Source organism: Thermobia domestica, chromosome 1, assembly GCF_964235325.1.
Source record: "Thermobia domestica chromosome 1, izTheDome1.hap1.1, whole genome shotgun sequence".
Lineage (NCBI taxonomy): Eukaryota > Metazoa > Arthropoda > Insecta > Zygentoma > Lepismatidae > Thermobia > Thermobia domestica.
Genome location: NC_137454.1, coordinates 205,634,304 through 205,656,350, shown reverse-complemented (window position 1 = coordinate 205,656,350; position 22,047 = coordinate 205,634,304). Strand labels below are relative to the sequence as shown.

The 22,047-nt window shown below is 34.6% G+C and overlaps 1 protein-coding gene across 3 annotated transcripts in view; it reads left to right on the top strand.

Moving 5' to 3' along the window:
• Scm (Polycomb protein Scm) overlaps nucleotides 1–22,047 on the top strand; it is an 81,783-nt gene that overhangs the window by 55,137 nt on the left and 4,599 nt on the right. Inside the window, exons 12-14 of one of the 3 annotated variants that reach the window (XM_081769007.1) lie at nucleotides 11,481–11,567; nucleotides 17,672–17,854; nucleotides 18,596–18,747. In XM_081769007.1, the coding sequence (XP_081625133.1) occupies nucleotides 11,481–11,567; nucleotides 17,672–17,854; nucleotides 18,596–18,747 (422 nt within the window). Of the gene's footprint in view, nucleotides 1–11,480; nucleotides 11,568–17,671; nucleotides 17,855–18,592; nucleotides 18,748–22,047 lie in introns of all 3 variants that reach the window. The other 2 variants (XM_081768999.1, XM_081769015.1) reach the window with 2 other exon arrangements.

The window sequence follows — 22,047 nt, the reverse complement described above, 5'->3', positions numbered from 1 at the left end:
GTTCTTTGGGTAAATCATTGTGATCACGTGATCAGTTATTGACCTATGATGGAATTAGGAGTCCAGGACATTGGTACATTGAAACTTTGTAGGATAATTTGAGAATGCGTCATTGGTATTGATTATTACAGCCAAATATAAACGTAAGCAAGACGTTGTACCACGTGATTGACCTTGATGAGGTAGTGTACAGGGATACATAGCTAACCTTATTGAAACTTATGACTCATAGTCTTAAGGGAATACATGCTACAACACTGGCAAAGTTATTGTTGATGCAATTTGATTGGCTGATCACTATCTTTCGTGCAATCTGATTGGTTGATCACTATCTTTCGTGCAATCTGATTGGTTGATGAGTTTTAAATCTTTGCTGTATTCAGTTTTTAAGTTTTGTTTTACATTTAAAAATCTTGTTTTTGTTCAACATTTTGCACTCAATGATAAATATGATCAAAACCGTTTATTTGTTAATCGAATAGTTAAAAACCGGATAAAGTTTGACGGTTAACCGTGAAACGTAAAAATTTTTTAGTTTGAAATTTTTTTTGCTTGAAACATTTTGTTTGAAAATTCTTGCTTTCAAATTTTTTGTTTGAATTTTTTGTTTGAGAATTTTGTTTGAAATTTTTTTTGACAACTTTTGTTTCAAAATTTTTTGTTTAAAATTTTTTTGTTTGAATTTTTTTCGTTTCAAAATTTTGTTTAAAATTTTTGTTTGAAATTTTTTCGTTTCCAAATTTTTTGTTTGAAAAAATTTTTGTTTGAAATTTTTTTGTTTCAAAATTTTGTTCCAAAATTTTGTTTGAATTTTTTCGTTTGAAATTTTTTGTTTAAAAATTTTTCGTTTGAAATTTTTTCGTTTCAAAATTTTGTTTAAAATTTTTTTCGTTTCAAAATTTTGTTTGGAAAATTTTGTTTGAATTTTTTTCGTTTGAATTTTTTTTTCGTTTCAAAATTTTGTTTCAAAGATTTTTGTTTGAAATTTTTGTTTCAAAGTTTGAGTTGACATTTTTAAAAGTTTGTGCACCTATTAGTAAAGAACCGGAACATTTTAGAACAAAAACCTTTGACAACATTATGGTGCAATAGTACACGTCAGAACCTGGGGTTGTACTTGAAATGAAAAAACACAATTCATTGAAATGGATCATTTTATTACACTCCACATACATCCATACCAGATAGTGGTTCTGGATATTGTCGATACAATGTATTTTGAACTTCTTGCACTAGTTTGTCTTTAGCGTATAATTTTAATTCCAGTTGAAGTCTTTTAAGGTCTAATGCAATATCAATTGGTGGAAACTCAATGTCCATTTGATCACAAATAAACTGTTTATCAATACAGGTATGCACCCAAGAACGATGTTGACAACCATCACAATATCTAGATACATGTTGTACAATATGCATAACACATTTTTCAAAATAGTACTTTTTCAGGAATATACTTGTTTTGTTGCACATTTCCACTGCATGTTTAACACACTGAAATACGCTGATGAATTTGTTCCATTCAGTTTGTGTTAGATACACCATGTTACGAGGGACATGGAATGTACTCTTTTTACGTAACAGCACCATCTTCTCTTCGAGGACTGTACGCAGCACCACTTCATGATTTGAGCCTAATGATTTGACTATGGTCACATTTAGCTCATCATGAAAATAATCGTTCATTTGGTCGATTCGTGAACATAATATTTGCCATTCTTCACAGGTCAGTTGTACACCAAATTGTTCTGCTTTGCCCAATCGAATTACTGGTTCAAATGTTCTAGCACTGATACCAATCATCACATGTTTTGTTTGAAATATATTTATTGGATAATAGCTTGCGAAGATGAACTCTTTATCGTTAGAAGTACACATCTTTCCTCCTGAAAAGCACTTGCTCAAATGATTTCGTGGGATGACACTGTATTTGCTGGTTTATAGTTATTGCTGACGTCATTGGTAAGGAATGTGCTGATTCATGATTTCATCACAGTTGCTGACGTCATGCCGACCAACCACATTCATACAACTACAGCTGACGTCATTGGAAAGAAATGTGCTGATTCATGATTTCATCACAATTGCTGACGAATCTGGCTGTGTACTAAATTCAAGTTGATGACTTCGACCCAAGAATCCTTTGTAACATAAAGATACAGATCCAGAATTTAAGAAACGCAGCAGTTCTTCTTGTTTTGATGCTTCCATGGGTAAATATCTTGCTGGTAAAATTATATTCTTATCATTTTCAAGCTTCACTACGATTCTTAATCCAAACTTTGTTGGGATCATTTGTCTAGCTAAGATTCTATAAGGTACATTCTGTTGTAAATCAGTAATCTTGGTAAATGATTTTATCACATCACGTGTGTTTAGAAACTGCAGACAAGTAGCCATGATGACGTTATCATGAATACTAACTCGAACGATGATGCAAAACTGATGACGTTGCATTATCATGTTCTGACGTGCACCACAACGTTGCCAGATGTTTTTGTTCTAAACAGTTCCGGTTCTTTACTAATAGGTGCACAAACTTTTAAAAATGTCAACTCAAACTTTGAAACAAAAATTTCAAACAAAAATCTTTGAAACAAAATTTTGAAACGAAAAAAAAAATTCAAACGAAAAAAATTCAAACAAAATTTTCCAAACAAAATTTTGAAACGAAAAAAATTTTAAACAAAATTTTGAAACGAAAAAATTTCAAACGAAAAATTTTTAAACAAAAAATTTCAAACGAAAAAATTCAAACAAAATTTTGGAACAAAATTTTGAAACAAAAAAATTTCAAACAAAAATTTTTTCAAACAAAAAATTTGGAAACGAAAAAATTTCAAACAAAAATTTTAAACAAAATTTTGAAACGAAAAAAATTCAAACAAAAAAATTTTAAACAAAAAATTTTGAAACAAAAGTTGTCAAAAAAAATTTCAAACAAAATTCTCAAACAAAAAATTCAAACAAAAAATTTGAAAGCAAGAATTTTCAAACAAAATGTTTCAAGCAAAAAAAATTTCAAACTAAAAAATTTTTACGTTTCACGGTTAACCGTCAAACTTTATCCGGTTTTTAACTATTCGATTAACAAATAAACGGTTTTGATCATATTTATCATTGAGTGCAAAATGTTGAACAAAAACAAGATTTTTAAATGTAAAACAAAACTTAAAAACTGAATACAGCAAAGATTTAAAACTCATCAACCAATCAGATTGCACGAAAGATAGTGATCAACCAATCAGATTGCACGAAAGATAGTGATCAGCCAATCAAATTGCATCAACAATAACTTTGCCAGTGTTGTAGCATGTATTCCCTTAAGACTATGAGTCATAAGTTTCAATAAGGTTAGCTATGTATCCCTGTACACTACCTCATCAAGGTCAATCACGTGGTACAACGTCTTGCTTACGTTTATATTTGGCTGTAATAATCAATACCAATGACGCATTCTCAAATTATCCTACAAAGTTTCAATGTACCAATGTCCTGGACTCCTAATTCCATCATAGGTCAATAACTGATCACGTGATCACAATGATTTACCCAAAGAACATTTACCAATTATTGATATGACAATAAGAAATGTACCCCCTCCCAAAATTTAAGATTGGTACACAAATACACCTGTGTCTTATGAAAAAAGTAATAAATCCTGTACTTATTCAATAATAAAGCCGGTCAATAACCTTTAAATTTTGAATATTTGGCCATAAGAGGAATACCAACGGGTCCTAGAAAACGTTTACCGAATTTTGTTATTCGATAATTCCCAAATTTAAAAGGGAACATAAACATATAAAGGTAATAAACCATATAACGTGCTAAATAGGGGTCAATAACCTCCGAAATTTGATTTTTGGTAGTTCTTTACCTATGAAAAGGGAACGAGGTGGACCAACCAAATTTATAGTAATCTCTATTAGGGTCCTATACTATAATACCAAATATATTAAATGGGTAATTTCCAAAATTAAAGGGTGGGCCAAGGTACCCCTCCCAAAAATTTAAAGGGGTGCATCAATATACCCATGTCTTATGAAAGGTAATAGACTCCTGTATACGCTCATGTGAACATATAAGGTAATAACACCTCATCAAAGAGAATAAAATCAACCAAAAACCAAACACGTGGTATAACGTATTGCTTACGTTTATATTTTGGCAATTTTGTACCCCTAGAAGGGAACGAGGTGGACCAACCAAATTTATAGTAATCTCTATTAGGGTCCTATACTATAATACCAAATATATTAAATGGGTAATTTCCAAAATTAAAGGGTGGGCCAAGGTACCCCTCCCAAAAATTTAAAGGGGTGCATCAATATACCCATGTCTTATGAAAGGTAATAGACTCCTGTATACGCTCATGTGAACATATAAGGTAATAACACCTCATCAAAGAGAATAAAATCAACCAAAAACCAAACACGTGGTATAACGTATTGCTTACGTTTATATTTTGGCAATTTTGTACCCCTAGAAGGGAACGAGGTGGACCAACCAAATTTATAGTAATCTCTATTAGGGTCCTATACTATAATACCAAATATATTAAATGGGTAATTTCCAAAATTAAAGGGGTGGGCCAAGGTACCCCTCCCAAAAATTTAAAGGGGTGCACAAATGTACCTATGTCTTATGATAGGTAATAGACCCCTATACATGACCATATAACCATATAAGGTAATAGGACCTCATCCAAGGGAATAAATTAGGTCAAAAACGAAACACGTGGTTGTACTAACAATTTGGCAATTTCGTACCCATGAAAGGGAACGAGGTGGACCACCCAAATTTATAGTAATATATATATATATATATTAGGGTCCTATACTATTATACCAAATATGTAAAATGGTCAATTTCTAAAATTTAAGGGGTGGGCCAATGTACCCCTCCCAAATTTTTAAAGGGGTGCACCAATATACCCATATGTTATGAAAGGGAATGGACCCCTATACATGACCATATAACCATATATGGTAATAGGACCTCATCCAAGGGGATAACTTGGGTCGAAACCAAACACGTGGTACAACGTATTGCTTACATTTATATTTTGGCAATTTTGTACCCCTAAAAGGGAACGAAGTGGACCACCCAAATTTATTATAATACATGTTAGGGTCCAGTACTATAATACCAAATATATAAAATGAGCAATTTCCAAAATTTAAGGGGTGGGCCAAAGTACCCCTCCCAAATTTTTAAAGGAGTGCACAAATATACCCATATCTTATGAAAGGTAATGGACCCCTATACATGACCATATAACTATATAGGATAATAACACGTCATCAAAGGGGATAAAATCGACCAAAAACCAAACACGTGGTACTACGTATTGCTTACGTTTATATTTTGGCAATTTTGTACCCCTAGAAGGGAACGAGGTGGACCACCAAATTTATAGTGATCCATATTAGCGTCCTATACTATAATACCAAATGTTTAAATTGGTCAATTTCCAAAATTTAAGGGTGGGCCAAGGTACCCCTCCCAAATTTTTCAAGGGGTGCATTAATATTCACATGTCTTATGAAAGGTAATGGACCCCTGTATACGCCCATATAACTATATAGGATAATAACACCTCATCCAAGGGGATAAATTAGGTCAAAAACCCCCCAAATTTGAATTTTTGGCAATTTTTTACCCATGAAAGGGAACGACATAGACACCCAATACTGATAGAGGTACATACTATGGTCCTAGGCTACCATACCAAATTTTTAGATTTGACAATTTCCAAAATTTAAGGGGGGTGGTCCTATGTACCCCTGCCAAAATTTAGGGGGTGGGCCAAGGTACCCCTGCCAAAATTTAGAGGGGTGGTCCTAGGTACCCCTAGGTCATTGACCCCGGGCCAAGGTCATTGACCTTTGACCTATGACGTCACAAAAATTTTTGCTGACTCAGTTCGCCATACGGGGGGGACTACTACTCCTAAACGCCATGGAAGGGACAAGTAGCAACGACAGTTTCAATTAAAGTGCATTTGTGGATATTATGAAAGTTCCAGTGGTACTTTCAAAGTCACAGTTACCAGAAAGTAAACGAAGGAAAGCCAAAGCTTTGAAGGCAATTACAGTGAAATGCAATGAAATATCAAATACATCTACAAATGAGACACAAATCCAAAAGAGAATCTTTAATATCCGAGCGAGCATATAAAAAAAAAAAAAAAAAAAAAAAAAAATGAAAAAGAAAACGGGAAACAAAAAAGTAATACTTAAACCACGGGAACGAACCTCTTGAAACTGATGGATGTTGATTGGAATCCAGCAATATCAAGATTAGCACGACAGGTGCATATCACGTGTTGTCCAAGGTCTTGTCCAAGAGTGTTTGGCTTTAAGAACGAAATTAGACCCTTGGTCCCTTTGTTTCCTTTTTTAAATAGTCCAGCCAGTCACGTCGTAAAGCACGTCCATCTGATTGCGTTTTCCACACCATACGTGTCCCCTTTCACCTTGGCATAAAAAAATATACATTCTCATGTATACACCTTTCCTATCAGCGTTTAGTTGAGTTGATTTTGAGTTTAATGTCCTTTTCAGTAGCGAGGCTATATGAAACGGGACCCACTGATTAACTTGGAATCCGAACCATATGAGCTCCCGCTGGGAATCGAACGCGGGTCTCTCATGCCAAGGCATGTACGCTATCCGCTTAGCCACGAAGGAGCTCTTCCTATTAGCGTATTCGTCTTCAAAATACTAGGTTTCTTTATTGTCACGTGTTTATAGTCAAGTGCTCCGATAGCACCCGGAAATGTATATTGTTCTTGCCACTCTGCCTTTGCTGTTTGAATATTACACACACCTCCGGAAACAACCAATTTTCAGATTTCACAATAATCGCATCCATTACACTTGTAGTAGTCATAGACACAGTACTTTGAGCCACAACAGAATCCCCTGACATTCAGACCTGGAATCCCGGATCACTCACGTAAAGCAAGAAAACCCGCATCTTTTCATCATTACGTAGTGCATCAGCCCAAATTTCCGTTGATTCTCCTATAAAATGTTGTGCTAACTACTATACATTTTCTTTCATGAACTCTACGTTTTTTGTAATCTCCATTTGCAACATTTCTATGCAATTTATAAGTTTTGCTACATAGCAAAACAATCATATACTCTGTCATATTTCGCACGGAGCCGCCTATTTAGCTTGCTCCACAAATTTGGAGGAGTTACTAGCATCACAGAAGAGTCTTTGATTTTTATTGATACCAAACACGGAGTAGTTACTCGGCTCGAGAATAGAGGTGTGGTTACTTCAAAAGGGCGGGGCTTCTTCGAGGTCAGCCGAGACGACTAGTGCTCAGTTCTCTTTTTATTGATACCAATGCGAGTAACTACTTCAAAATTGGGCGTAATGAGTAACTTCTCCGTTTTATTGATATCATCCATTTTCTCAGTTAATATGAAAACTGGAAGTGGTAGTAGATTTCTATCACTTCTAGTTTTAGTTGAGAGATTAAGGTGGTTATGGAATATATTCTTGGGACACTTACTCGTTTGCAAGCAACCGGTTTTCAGTATATATTACTGTTTTAACTCTATAGTATCATCGATAAAACCGGAAGTGATTCATTTCTGCCACTTTCTGTTTCAATAGAGGGCTAAGAGAGATGGTATCTAGTCTTGGAACGCGAAATCCATTCCAAGAAACCACTTATCGCTTTTGCTGTATGTAGATTAATATTCAATCCGGAAGTTGTAGTGGATTTCTGTCACTTTCGGTTTGAGTAATGAATTAAGGATGGAGAGGAAACGTATTCTTAAGGCGCTTGATCGATTGCAGAATACAGCTTTTCGTTATCTATTAACATTTTTGCTGTGCAGTGATCAACATCGAAATCTGAAATGGTTAATTTCTACCACTTATGGTTTGAATATCATTTCTATCAATGAACTCCATTTCTATCTTTTGACCCTCTACAACCTGGCCAAAGTTCATCCTAATTCATCTATTAGTACTCGAAATATTTTTTTGTCTCCTGGACGGACACGGACAGAGTAAATAATTAAAGCAATTTTGATAAACCAAACTCCACAAAAGAAAAGAGAAATTAAAGAGCAGAAAAGTAGCTGTGAAACACCCATGTGGGTACCATCTTGGAATAAAAGCAATTTTGATTTCAAGATGAACCCATTTAGACGTTTCACAACTAGTTTTCTTTTCTTTTTGAATATTTATTTCCGCCTCTCTCTGATCAAGCATTTAGCGAGAACACTTGTACTTTGCTTATCTAGTAATGTGGGTATCTTTCTGGCTTATATTATGGGCTTATCTTACAACTTACGATGCATTTAACTGTTCGGAGGGTTTTCTTTATGAAAACAATGAATTTTGTGTAGCATTAGTAAAGTGGATATTAGAGATGTTGGCTAGAAGTGGTAAAAGGAACAACAAAAAAATTCTTTGGGTTCGTCTCTGAGCATCGAAAGTTTACGGATCGGATAATCTCACTGCTAGTTAACGATTTGTGATAATTTCTTGGTAAGTTTAAAGATATTATCGAATGTCAAACATATTATCTATGCACTCAGAAAAACCTTTGTTTTGTTCTCGGAGGATCGAGTAGAAGGATCAGTTTTGGAAGATACTTTCAAGTGATCGGTAAGAAGTGTTTGATAAAAATTAATTTCAGCAATTTCTTTGCTCTAATACTTAAATTCTTGGTTGTATTACTTCATATTCACACCGCCTCTGCGAGACATAAAATAAGCCAAATATACCTTCCCACTCAAAATTAGCGCTAACTGCTCTACTACTTTTCTGGTAAGACCACATCAGCGAGGCCATGGTGGAAAGACTACAAGGTGAATGCAATGCAGTGCTACATTCTTGTCGCTCTGGCGCATGACGTCATTTTGGTCGCAGACGTGGCCAGCGAGAGTCAGGTGAACTTTTAACAAGCGCTTGGTTGCTGGTATCTTACACGCAAACTTCTCTTCTATTTATAGTGATTTCAAGGAAGTAAAAATTTTAGTACAAACAATAATTATATAAACGTAATGTAATCAATGACTAAGCTAAGTTAATTCAAAGGAAGATATTTATAATAGCAAAAGAAACAGCAATATCAGTTCATAAATTTATTAAACAACTTTGAAGCTTGAACAAGTTCAATATTACTCGCTACATTTTCTGCTTTTTCTTTCTTTTCTTTTTTTTTCTTTTTTAAACATCTGAAGTAATACACTCGAGTATATATAGGCCTGAATAATCTATAACACAGTGTGTCGTTAATGCATTTCATTATTATATATTTATGTATTATTATATATTTTCGTAACACATTGATCGGTATTGATTTAGAATTATTATTATTTTGCTTGAAAGAGAATTCTTTACTGATGATCCCATATAAATTTTGAGAATATTTCAAGAGAGAATTCATGGTTTTCGTAAACAGAAATGCACGTACGTATATTTTCGTTATGCTTGGACAGTTTTTTTAAAAGAGGTTGCTCCCACGTAAGTTTCGTCAGAATCTCAGGGGAGGTTAAAAACTTTATTGAGTAGGGACGCACGTATTTAATATTTTAAGCATCGTTTTTATTTTTGATTTATAAAAAAATCATCTTATTTGAAATCGCTGATCGCTTATTTATAGAATTTGCATTCAAACAAAAGTTTTGGTGAAACTGACAGTTCTCTGAATATTAGTGTCAAAATTTACGCCATAACAAACTGTATTATTAAACATTTGTACGAAATAAAACGTTACATATACTATTGTGTATATATAGAAATAATATGTATATACAAAGCACCTCAAACAAAGAAATTGCAACTTGACTATTTCAAGCAAGAAACAAAGTACTAGGCGTAGGTGAAGACGATGTAGGGGTGTTACAGCTAGACTAGAAAACATAAACCATAAAATTATATAATTTTCTTAATTTTCTTCATAAGTTTTCTCTTTTCTGTCCCGTGGACTAAAGAAGACAAAAGATAAATGCAAGTGAATGATTATGTGAAATTTGGTGGAATGAGAATGCGAGAGTACCCCGAGAAACTCACGGACACGATGTTGTCTACCACAAACTCACTTGACCGAGAAGCGGACCAGTATCCCTCGCACCAGAGGTGAGCCTTCTGCCACTGAGCCACCGTGCTTTCTTGATTGGTTGAGAATCTACCATATTTTAAAATTTAATGCAGTCATTCTTAATTTTGTAATTCTGGAGGGGGCCCCTAAAATGAACAAAAATTTCAAAATCTGAGTGTAAAAATGTCCCGACAATGTCGCCCTGACATGGTAGGTGGATACTTTATTCTCTTGTTCTAATACGTTGTTATATATCTTTGTAACAGTTAATCGTTATTACGAACCTTCCATTCGTTAGTTAATTTGAAGTGCAACGTCCCGTTTTAGCACCGAGGCTACAGGGAATGCAAACCTCCAGAATGAAATGGGACCTGAACTACTTTAACGCGTTCAATGCTCTCCATTTGCGTAACTCGAGGGAGGTAAGCCTCCTAGATCATCGTGCCTCCCTTCTCGAGTTACATGCCTGCCTCTGTGGGGAAAATTTTGTCTCAATATCTTATGTAGAAGGAAATGATAATAGAAATGATGACCTCTGTCGGTTCCCCTACCTCATAATTTCGAATCCGGGTCTTGCCTCAAAGTTCGTCTCTTTAAATCGTACTATTGGATTTTTGTATGCAGAATCAACACAAGCTACTGTAGCCCTATATACTATTATTACATACTATTAATACTAAAAAGAAACTACATAATGAAATCGCTTTTTTATAATTTCATTTAACATTGCATTTATTTATTACTTTTATGTAAAACTTACCATATTTTAGGTTTATTCTGTCCTGTCGCCTGCGAGCTAAAATCCATTTCTGGAGACATTCCCCCTGTTTTTGAGGAAATCTAAAATATTTTATATTAGTTCCCTTGGTTTTTCTGTAATAATTACTACAGCCGTACACTGCACAGTTAGGCATTCTCGATATCATTTAAAAGATCAAAGTAACAAAGAATTTCCACTTGTCACTTAAAGCCGCGCCTTTTCCCGTTGTCTCTTGCAAACCAGATGACGTCACAGCCACGACACGCTCCAGGCGACATGCGCATGCAACCACCTTGTAGTCTTTCCACCATGAGCGAGGCCATGTAATGGAATCACGTTAATAGAATCATATTTCCCCTTTCTATTCTTCCTTTGAAACACTTTTCCGAAACTGATACTTACTACTCGTTCTTCGTCCCGTCTTCCAATATGGGTAGAATTGACTGACACGCTATATAAATTTCGCTTCTCTCTGTTTTTCTTTTTCTATTCTTTCGTTCTTTCTTTATTTTTCCGTTTGCATATTTTGATCACGAACCACTGAGGTCGAAATTCTCACTTTATTTTTTAGGTTTTATTTGTAACTGGAAGTAACCATATAATTACATTTTATTTTATTTTTCATATGTATATGCCAAACAGGTTCAACCGTGAAACATGCTATACAAGCAAAGACAGAGACCCAAGCTAAAGAAGAAGTAATTTTAGTTTCTGATGATTCAGGAAATGGTAATTCGAATATTAGAATATTTACTAAAAATACTTTGGTAGTACTTTGATGGGAAAACAACTAAGTTTGTATTAAAGTTAAAACTCAAGAAACAAAATATATTATTGAAAGTACTCACTTAAGTTTCAAAATTATGTCACTGAATTTTTCGGTTAATGTTTTCGTCTTTGGATAAGTCCGTCAGTTAATTTCATAGGTGAATTGTACAGTATTGAGGTAAGACAAAAGTAACCGTTGAACCAGAGAAGGGACTATGCCACTAAGTTATAAAAACTTCAATAGTGTAGTGCAGTTAATTTCCTGCTATCTTCGAAACTCAATATACTGTAAAATATCTGGGGCAAAACTCCATGTTGTTACTTTCAAACACTTTTTGCGAGCTGCACCGGGCGGAGAATTGAGGGTTTGTTGATATGCGTTCTGTTACATACTAGATGTGTCTATAAAGCAATAGATACGTTAAGAGGAGACATAAAATTACAAAATATTCATCGAGGCAAATATGGAGGGAAAACTATAACAGTATCGTTGAATTTCCTCGTTCGCAAAATAAGGATGTAGTGTCACCCACTTCGATCTAAGGGTAGACATAGTCATTATGAACTGAGGATGTCGGTAGAAGACGCAGAGGAATCACTAATACATATATAGTTGAGATATTGTCTACGACGCTTGTTTTCCCATAACCAGGTAGGGCAAACCTCCCACCTAGGCCGGTTGCTTTATACCGGCCAGTAATTATTCAATATTTTTGGTGCTTTCTGAAAGATGGAATACCCAATTTCTATGCAATAAGCACGTAACCCCATATCAGAAGTAGGGGAATGGGATACGCCTATTGCGCGAGAGACAGAAGCGAGAGTCTCTCTAGGTTAACCCATCGGTGGAGGTGACTCCGTAGCGAGTAGAAGTACCAACATCTGTATGTTGGTACCGGAGAAGTGTTATGTAAGCTCACTTTCCCTTAATGCCGAAGTACCTGTGTACCGAATCCCACTGTATGACTACAGCCTAGCCGAGTCCAACCCAAATTTTGGAGCCCCTGGAATCCCAAAGTGGGTTTGCTAATTCCCAGCCTTGCCTGACTGTAGACTTCAAAACTCTTACTGAGTTACCACGTACATGTTGAAGTACGAGGTACTTCCTTTAAGGCTCAATGTGTAGGTCATTGTTTGGGAGGCAAGCCTCTCCTGGTAGGGGCAGCAGAGCTTAAACACTGTATTCTGCAAATTACAGTTGAGGTACTCCTTACACTACCAGAACCAATGACTGATGTAAATCAGACTGCTTTCAAAATCAGTGTAATTTTGGAGATAAAAGCCTTCTCCCAGTAGGGTTGACAAAACCCAAATCTCGCCCATCTTTAGTCGTGATAGAGCTGGTCGTACATTACCGAACCCAATGATTATGTAAACTATGCACAAACATGGTCATTAAAGAGCTAAGGTCCCTCGGTAGGGTTGACAGCGCCTTCCTCAGGTGCACGTTCAAGCTACCGTGCTGAGGCCTGACGTACACTTGTCTCTTGGAACGAGGGTACGTGTTAACTGCCCAGTTGGGAAGGAGCCGAAGCCTCACCTCCTCCTATAGGACCGAAGGAAAGAAGTGGCACAACCCCCTCCTATCTCAAGTTTACGTGCTGAGGTACACGCGCATACGTCGAGGTAAAAACATACCTCTTCACAAACCCAATGGTGTACAAATCACCGTTTGGAAGGAAAAGGGTAAGAATCTCCCTCGATAGGGCGTTCGTATCTGCTCATTTCTAGGCAAATCCACCTATCTCAGTTTTACATGCTGAGGTAATCACACACACTTTCGGACCCAATGACATGTGTGATTCACCGATTTGGAAGTCAGCCAAAGCGTCATATCCGCCGGTAAGGTGGCAAGATCCAGTCCGTTGCTGATTGATCACTACCTACCTCAATTTATCGTGTTCATCTACCACGGATGCTTCTGGGTCCAGTGGGACACATCATTCACCAATTAGGGAGTGTGTTGAAGCTTCTCATTCCCCGGTATGCCATAATCTTCACATTGTTCTATCTTGGTACAATGATATCAGATGGAGAGAGGCTTTGAAGATCTTAAGTGAGTATGTATATGAACCCTCATGAATTCTTTCCTTCCCCATGTTGCACATCGTCATAAGGAGAGAAAACTATATAGGAATGGGGAAGTTCCTCCTCTTTTCTCAGCACGGGCTTTGGACCGGGCGTGGCGGAAATTAGTAACACAAACAAAAAGATTCCAGTATAGAAGTGGGATCTCAGTAGTAGAGCATTCACTTTTGGTGCGTGGTTTTTTTCGGGTTCAGTGTTCTCCTATTTCCTTCCACTTTCTTCATTCCATCATTTGATTCATTATCATCGTTACCGTCTCCTTTAGCCATCATTACCGGGCATAACTGTAAAATGTTAAAAGTGAAAGAAGAAAATCCAATTTAGAATCCATTACAGTCAGTGCGGCTTATATTACAACTATTGAAACCCCCACAAATATACAAATGTGAAATTACAATATCGTCTGTTATCAGAATGCACAGGTTAGATAAACGTGAAATGACCTCTGTAAACCAAACGTATTTGTTGGATTGGCATACTTCAGTCAACAAATTTGCGTAATGAATAATATTTTTTGAAGTTCGTGTATTTATTTACTTAGCTCTAAAGACAGTTTAGTTACTGTATTTTTCAATAACGAAACTTCCGAAGAGAAGGAAGAAAAACACCTTGAACCTGAACCTGAGCTTTATCTCATTTATTTTTAAGGAAATACATTTTCCTTTTGATTTCTTTTAGTATAACCAAAATACATGTACACCACATCTACCTTATCCAAATAACTCATCCCTCAGGTAGACGATGATGTCCGAAAATTTGGTGACATAAAATTTTGAAGGAATTTAAATACGTATTTTCCACGAATAAATTTTGTATTAGTTTGTTGGGTTAGTGTACAATAGTATCGTTGAAAGTTGATTCAGTGCGAAAATATAGTATTGATAGTAGTTTTCAGTAGTGGTTCCTTGTCTTGTACTGTTTCCTTTCCTCATTTTATTGTGTTGACATACATGTTTCAACGTGGGTGATCTATATGGTGTATCTCTGTATTGTATAGTAACATGGAAGCATTTCTTTATTATTCAATAGCTATTAAAATATATATCATTCTCATTTTAAAGTTGTACAGCCCTAATACAGTAAAGCCTGTCTTTAGTGGAATCAAACGGACAAAAAAAAAAAAAAAAAAAAAAAAAAAAAAAAATGATGTTTCCGGTTAACAAAGATAGACCTATTCTGGAAACATATATATATAGTGAACATACTGAAATAAAATAAGATGCTGCCTACAGTATTACTACTGTGAATTAATACACTCAAAACTTACAACGAATAGAGAAAATAGTGTGCACACGTTAACTTTATTATAAAATAGTCAAAATTATAAAGAGGGATTTCTGTACTCATTACTGTTTGGCTGCTCAACTTTCTACAAATACTTTAGCTTAAGAACTTACATTAAGCATATCAGTGTCATTTCAATGTAAGGTAAATTTTTGCAGTTCTTTCAAACGTTTGCAATATCTTGATAAGTCGTTAGCTTACACTTCTTCCAACTCAGTGCCATATTCCTCTTTATCCTACACTTTATTTTCTCCCTACTGGCTTTCCGTATAATTCTCAGTTGAGACATCTATATCCGTTGTGCTTGTTTCGGTTTGCACATCACTGTCTGTCTCGCTGGCAACATAGTATATTGTATATCCCTGCTCTCTAATAGGACGTCTAGAAACTCGCTAAACGCTTCGTTGAAATTTTCCGTTGAAAGTTTTATTTTGATTTCCGTTGTCCGTATAACAGTTTCTATTAATTGAACGGAATTTCACACGTGTTTTATCCCTAATTTCATAGAGACGAGAAATATTTTCGTTTAATAAGGGGTCCCTTGAAGGCAGGTTTCACTGTACTAAATTTCGCGTTTTCTTTGCTAATATTTTGTCAATATGCAACTGTAGAACAATTACTGGTTTGTTCATGCTTGTGGGTTTTTATAGCAGTTGAGATCAAAACACTCATCCTCTAGTCTCGTTTGTAGTCCTTATCTTTATTGTATCTTATCTGTATATTTATAACATACCACTTACTGATTTTACTATTTTAATTATACGATGATTTTCTTTTTTTTTAAATGTTGCATCATAAATCAACCATATTGGTATTATATGGGTGTGATACAATCGACGAAGGATTATATATACATAGGTATACATAATAGTGCTTGTAGTCCGTGGGCGCCATATTTAGACCTTCTGATATATATATATATATATATATATATATATATATATATATATATATATATACAGTGGCGTAGCACACTTTTGTGGGCCCCCCCGCAAAGTATAGAGAAGGGGCCCTAGTTGTAAAGCCGATAGAAGTAAGATTGAAGTTCTACTTCTTTAAATCTTTATTCATCGCAAGACTTCGGGGCCCCCTATATGTCGGGGCCCCCCCGCACTGCGGGGGTTGCGGGGGCAGCTGCTACGCCACTGTATATATATATATATATATATATATATATATATATATCAGATGTTCTAAATATGGGGCCCACGGACTACAGAGCACTATTCTACAAGTCAAAGCGAAAAATATATATATTTGTATACATTTCGGGCCCCCGTCTTGAGACGCGAATTGTACTATATAGCAACGTCGAAGATAAAGAGCTGTAAGGTAAATTACCAATCTATCAAATAGTTACATCTATTCTTTCCAGGTGGCACTTAAAGTCGATATATGTTAACAGTTGTCATTTATTACTGTAACAATTCGATGTAGTTGTCTGATAAATTCATAGAGCAATGCTAATGGTTCCAAGTTAATCTACGACGTTGCCACATAGTGAAACTTTTGACTTCCCGTAGCGACTGAAGCTGGCTCCGGAGGGTGTATCATCATATATAGGGTGTTTATCGGTCACGAAAGTCACGAAAACTCTCATAAAAGTCAAGAAAAAGTCATGAAATTTAGCTTGTGGATCACATTTTTTTTTTTTTTTTTTTTAATCTGTACAAATATAAGTACAGGCTGGAAAATTTTGTTCTATAAAACGTTAAAAACCACCACCAAAAATGTCTTATGGTCGACTTTAGACGCTACCAAATCGCAAGCAAAGCACGCTTCTATCACATGCATGAAAGTTCGGCCTAATTCACACCCAAATTCACCCTTGAGACCGTTACGAAATATTATGGTTTGGTAAAGAAAAGGTCACGAAAAAGTCACGAAATTTCATTTTGGAATTTTAGTGGACATCCTGATATAGCATTTTCGCTTTGTATTGACCTGAAGAATGGAACCATTTCGTCCGTCCGTGGGCGCCAGTTTTAGAACACGCAATAGATATGTATATATACAAGCCAGTGTACTGGCTATGCATCACCGACTGAAATATTCGCCACATGGCTGGTCAGATATGCTCTTGAGACATTACGTTAAATATTTTATTTCAGCACACAGAGGTGAGCCAAATTGCAGGGGAGACGGAAAATAACAAACAAGCCACATTTTCTTCAGTTTCCTTTAATCATATGGATTTGAAATGCTGTTGAAATTACTTAATAGGTAGAAAGAAGTACTAAACTGCCTGCCGCTACAATCCATGAAGGGCTATGGCTAGCTAGTTGTAGCATGATTAATTGGGTGATGCGTTGTCAGCGCATCAGCTTTCTGGTGTCATTATTTCTGATTTTGTGGATCTGACTTCGCTACTTCTTAATTCACATAGTTCTCCAATTGTCTCATGATGATAAAAGATAAAATAAAATATTTTAGTTTTACGTCCCACGCTAAATATATATATATATATATATATATATATATCTTGTAGATGAAATAATATTACAATAACAGTATATAAACTTGCAAAAATTGAATTCTTTTATTATGACGTGCTTCCTGTGTATTAATTTCTCCTCATTTAAAAACGGCTGAAAATCATATATTTTTTTAATAATATTTGTTCTGTAGTCTTAAACATGTTAATTAGTATTTTTCTTTTGTTTCTTTTTTTTTTAAAAAAAAAAAAAAAACAGAAGAATATGATGTTTCCATGAGTACCAGTGGAAATGCAGCACCAAAGCGGCGATGGTCCTCAGAAAGTTCGGATTCTAGTTCTAGAATTGGTACAAGTACGAACACAGTAACAATAAATGCTTATCCATCGTCAACAAGTGCTACTCCAACATGTCCTAAGCAACCTCGGAAATCAGTTCCAGGTAAGAAGTTGTTTATTTCACGTGAAAATTAATATTTTAAAGCAATTTAATTGTCAGTCAATTAGTACAGATTTTGAAATTCCTTCCCGAAATATCCTTTAAGTATAACGCACAAAATTTATGGTTTTGAAGGCATTATGATATTTCAAATTTATAAATGAATAGATTGTGAGCTTTCTTTCTTTCCGAAGAGGTCATACAGTTGTAGCTTGATTAAGTTTGAATGGGACGTAGGATTTTCGACATCACTATTTTATTATTACTATTCCAAAGGTTTCAGAGTATATCTGATATTCAAAAGAAAATTCATATTTTCTTGAGATACAACTATTTATTAAGAACCTGAGATTGTAGGTACAGGAAAAGGAGAAAAATTTATAATTTTTTCAAACTAATTATATCATATATTCAGATTGGATCATATATATTGATATTGATGGATTAGTGTGAGAATTTAGGCGTTTCCTACTTCTTGATATGTGTGACAGATTAACTGTTTTCGAAAGATAAGGAGTAAACATGCAATACTTGCAAACACTAAACATCTGCGTTGACTACAAGACTCTTGTCCTGTGATTTTCTTGCGGTTTAATCTTAAAAACCGTGTATTTTCGTATTCAGGCTCGAAAACTCAAGCTTAAAGTAGACTGAAAACACATTTCTTGAAAGAACTCTTTTTTCTTTCTTTTTTAAAATATCGTTCCTTCGTACTTATATTTGTTTATTTCTATAAAATAGCAGAACTTGAAGCTGCCACATCCACAACTCCCCATTCAGAAGGCCCACCGAAGACGTCTAGCGATCCTGCTGAGTGGAGTATCGAAGATGTTATTGCTCATATCTCATATGCAGACCCAGCTCTAGGCATGCATGCAGAACTCTTTAGAAGACATGTAAGTAAACTCTTTAGAAGGCATGTAAGTAGTTAGTGTAACTGTCTTTGAGTTATTGTGTCAGAAATTACTAATATTGAGATGAAAGCCTTTGAACAGAAATTAATAAATTCATATTTAAAGAGGCACTTAGTTTCTCGGTTTTCGTATGCTTGTTATTGCGCTCGTTATCACATGGTTTTACACTATTTTTCAGTAACGAAACCACTACGTATTAAAAGAAGACCTGCTGTTTGCTATTTGTTTTAAATTCCATGTCTGTCAAGGAATCGAATCCGGGATTCCTTGATTACAAGGGGATGCGAGTGATACTGCTCATTCACTGCAGACGGTGTAATTGCACTCGTAAAGAGCATATTTTTCAATTTACTTGCAACTTCTTTTCTATATCCGTGTGAATCTCATTCGTTATTCATCGCAGGCGGTGGAGAGGGGGAAGTTGGAGGGAACGCAATTAGTTCGAGATTGTTGACAGAAATTGGATCACCTGAATAGCTTCTCAATTCATCCGAAAATGAAGTGTACCAGTAGTTTTAGAAGTTGTTAGTCCGGTAGCAGAAGACCAAATTTTATGTGTACCTTGCATTGCGGACTACGCAATAATAATAATGTTCGAAATGTTTATTGGGAACAAACAGCGTTACAGCCACGAAGGCGCATGCAGATAGACATAACATACAACTGATAGTACAAAATAAGTAAAATGAAATAAAATATTGGTTCAAACATGCAATGCCTTTTACAAAGTGAAAATACAATGAAAGTAATAATATATATGTATATACATATAAGCGTAATTATCATCTCAATTAACACCTCAAGTAAAATACACTCATAAGACTAATAATGATAAAGTAAAATGAGTATACAAAAAAGTAAAAGAATTGCATATGATATATTAATAAATAATAAAAAATAATAATAATATTAATAATAATAATATTATTATTATTATTATTATTATTATTATTATTATTATTATTATTATTATTATTATTATTATTATTATTATTATTATTATTATTATTATTATTTACATCTTAATTTACAAATTGAAACATCTTTTCATTGTATTTATTGCTTGGTTAGTATCATATATGTCCCAAAGAAAGTTTGTGGTTAGGTATAAGGGTAGTCTCTCAGATGTATATAACATTTACTCCGGTGTTCCGCAAGGATCAAATACCGGACCACTTCTATTCGTTATGTTTATTAATGATATAATTGAAAATTTGGATTGTAAATGTTTGATCTATGCAGATGACCTAAAAACCATTGTAAATTTGTACGATTGTTTGGTGCTCCAAAATAATATTAATAAAATACTACTTTGGTCTAAAAACAGTGTACTACCTTTAAGTTGTAACAAAACTTTTTCAATGAATATTACGAATAAAATAACTCCAGTTTTTCCACTTATAATATAAATAAATGAAATGAAATCTTTGAGTTTTACGCCCCACGCTTATGCAGGTTAGGCTAAAGGAGACGGTGATTATGAGAAATGAATGAAAATGGTGGAATGAAGAAAGTGGGAGGAAACGGGAGAACCCCGAGAAAACCCACCCACACGGTGTTTGTCCACCACAAAGTTCACTTGGCGGGGGCTGGGATCGAACCCGGGACCCCAAGCACCAGAGGTGAACGCTCTATCACTAAGCCACCGCGGCCCCCACTTATAATATAAATGATACTCCAATTAGATTTGTAGATACTATTAAAGACTTAGATATTGTTTTTGACAGTAAATTGCTTTTCAAACAACATCTTGAAAATATAACCTCCAAAGCGAGAAGGAGTCTTGGAATTCTGAAATGGATGTCCAAAGATTTTAATTCTGTCAAAACATGCGTTATTCTTTATTATTCTAATGTTAGAAGTCATCTTAAATATTTCTCTATCATATGGAATAGAAGTATAGATTGTATATCTACTAGTTTGGAACAGTTCAAAATCTTTTTCTTGCTTGGTTACGCTGGAAGTTTAAGTGTTATGAAGGTTGGATGAAGTTAGGATGTCCTTGAGTATGTTAAGATTGTCGGAAAGAAGGATTGTTCTGGATCTTAAAATGCAACATTCAATTCTTCACGGTAATTTGAGTCTGTTATCAATAATAACTCTGTGTACAACCAGTTTTCATATAAGAAATCCGAAAATATTTAAACCTATTCACCTTCTCAATGATGTTCCTCTGTATAAAATCTTATCAGTGGTCAATGATTTTGCCAGTGTTATTGACATTTTTGATTATAATTTTAGCAATATACAGAGACAGTTATATATTTCATAATCAGCTGAGAGTATCACTTTCTTTTATATAAGAGCATGTTTGTTTTATGCATGATTTTTTCTTCTGTTTTGTATTTTATTGTGTATTATGTTTATTTTTGCTATTTGCATGTTTTTTTTTTTTCTTTTTGTATGGAAATTGTAAGTGCGTAGTTCTGTCTGTAATTTCCAGTATACAATAAAATAATAATAATAATAAACCCATTATTATTATATGGGTTTACCCTAAGTGAGAATCCAACGAGTGCCACTTAGTCACCTTTGGGCAGCTCAAAATGACGGCTTTGACCAGCGCTTCTGGTGGCCAAATTATAAACTACATAAACCTGAAATGACATGAAAACAAAACTGTCAAGATCAGTTAATCATATGCAACTTACATCATAAAATAATTATAATACAATAGTTTTCTCGTAGTAATTTTTTTTTTTTTTAAGTGGGACTTACTTTAGACATATGTTGTATATAAAAGACCTGTAGAAGAGTACCTGTGGGACGTAGTGGGAACACTGGTAAAAAAAATTCAATTAAAAAGGAGCATTATACAAGTTAGTTGTTTTAGATATAATTAGAGATGTCTCTGTACGAATTCGAAAATTCCAGTACGTGATAAGAATCTTTGTCTTTATCTTTGAATAAGAATCTTTGTCTTTGAATAAGAGTAATGAGATCTGATTGATATTACTTGCATAATCAATTCTGTTCTGCCTATTTTTGCATTGTGTTTTGAGATTTTAATCATGTCTAATAACAACAAAATGTTTCATTTGTAACAGAGAGACATTTAGACTAGGGAGCCATAAAGCCACAAATAACTTAAAATTCGTAGTGTAAACTATTTTGTTTATTTCGAACATTTGGGAATCAAGAACTAAATACTAATTAAATACATGAACAGAACAGCTGATACGGAAGGAGGGATTTAGCAGGGACTGCTTTGTATATATTATTTACATATGTTACAGCTTTCAACTTATATTTGATGGAATAACATTAAAGAACTTACCGTAG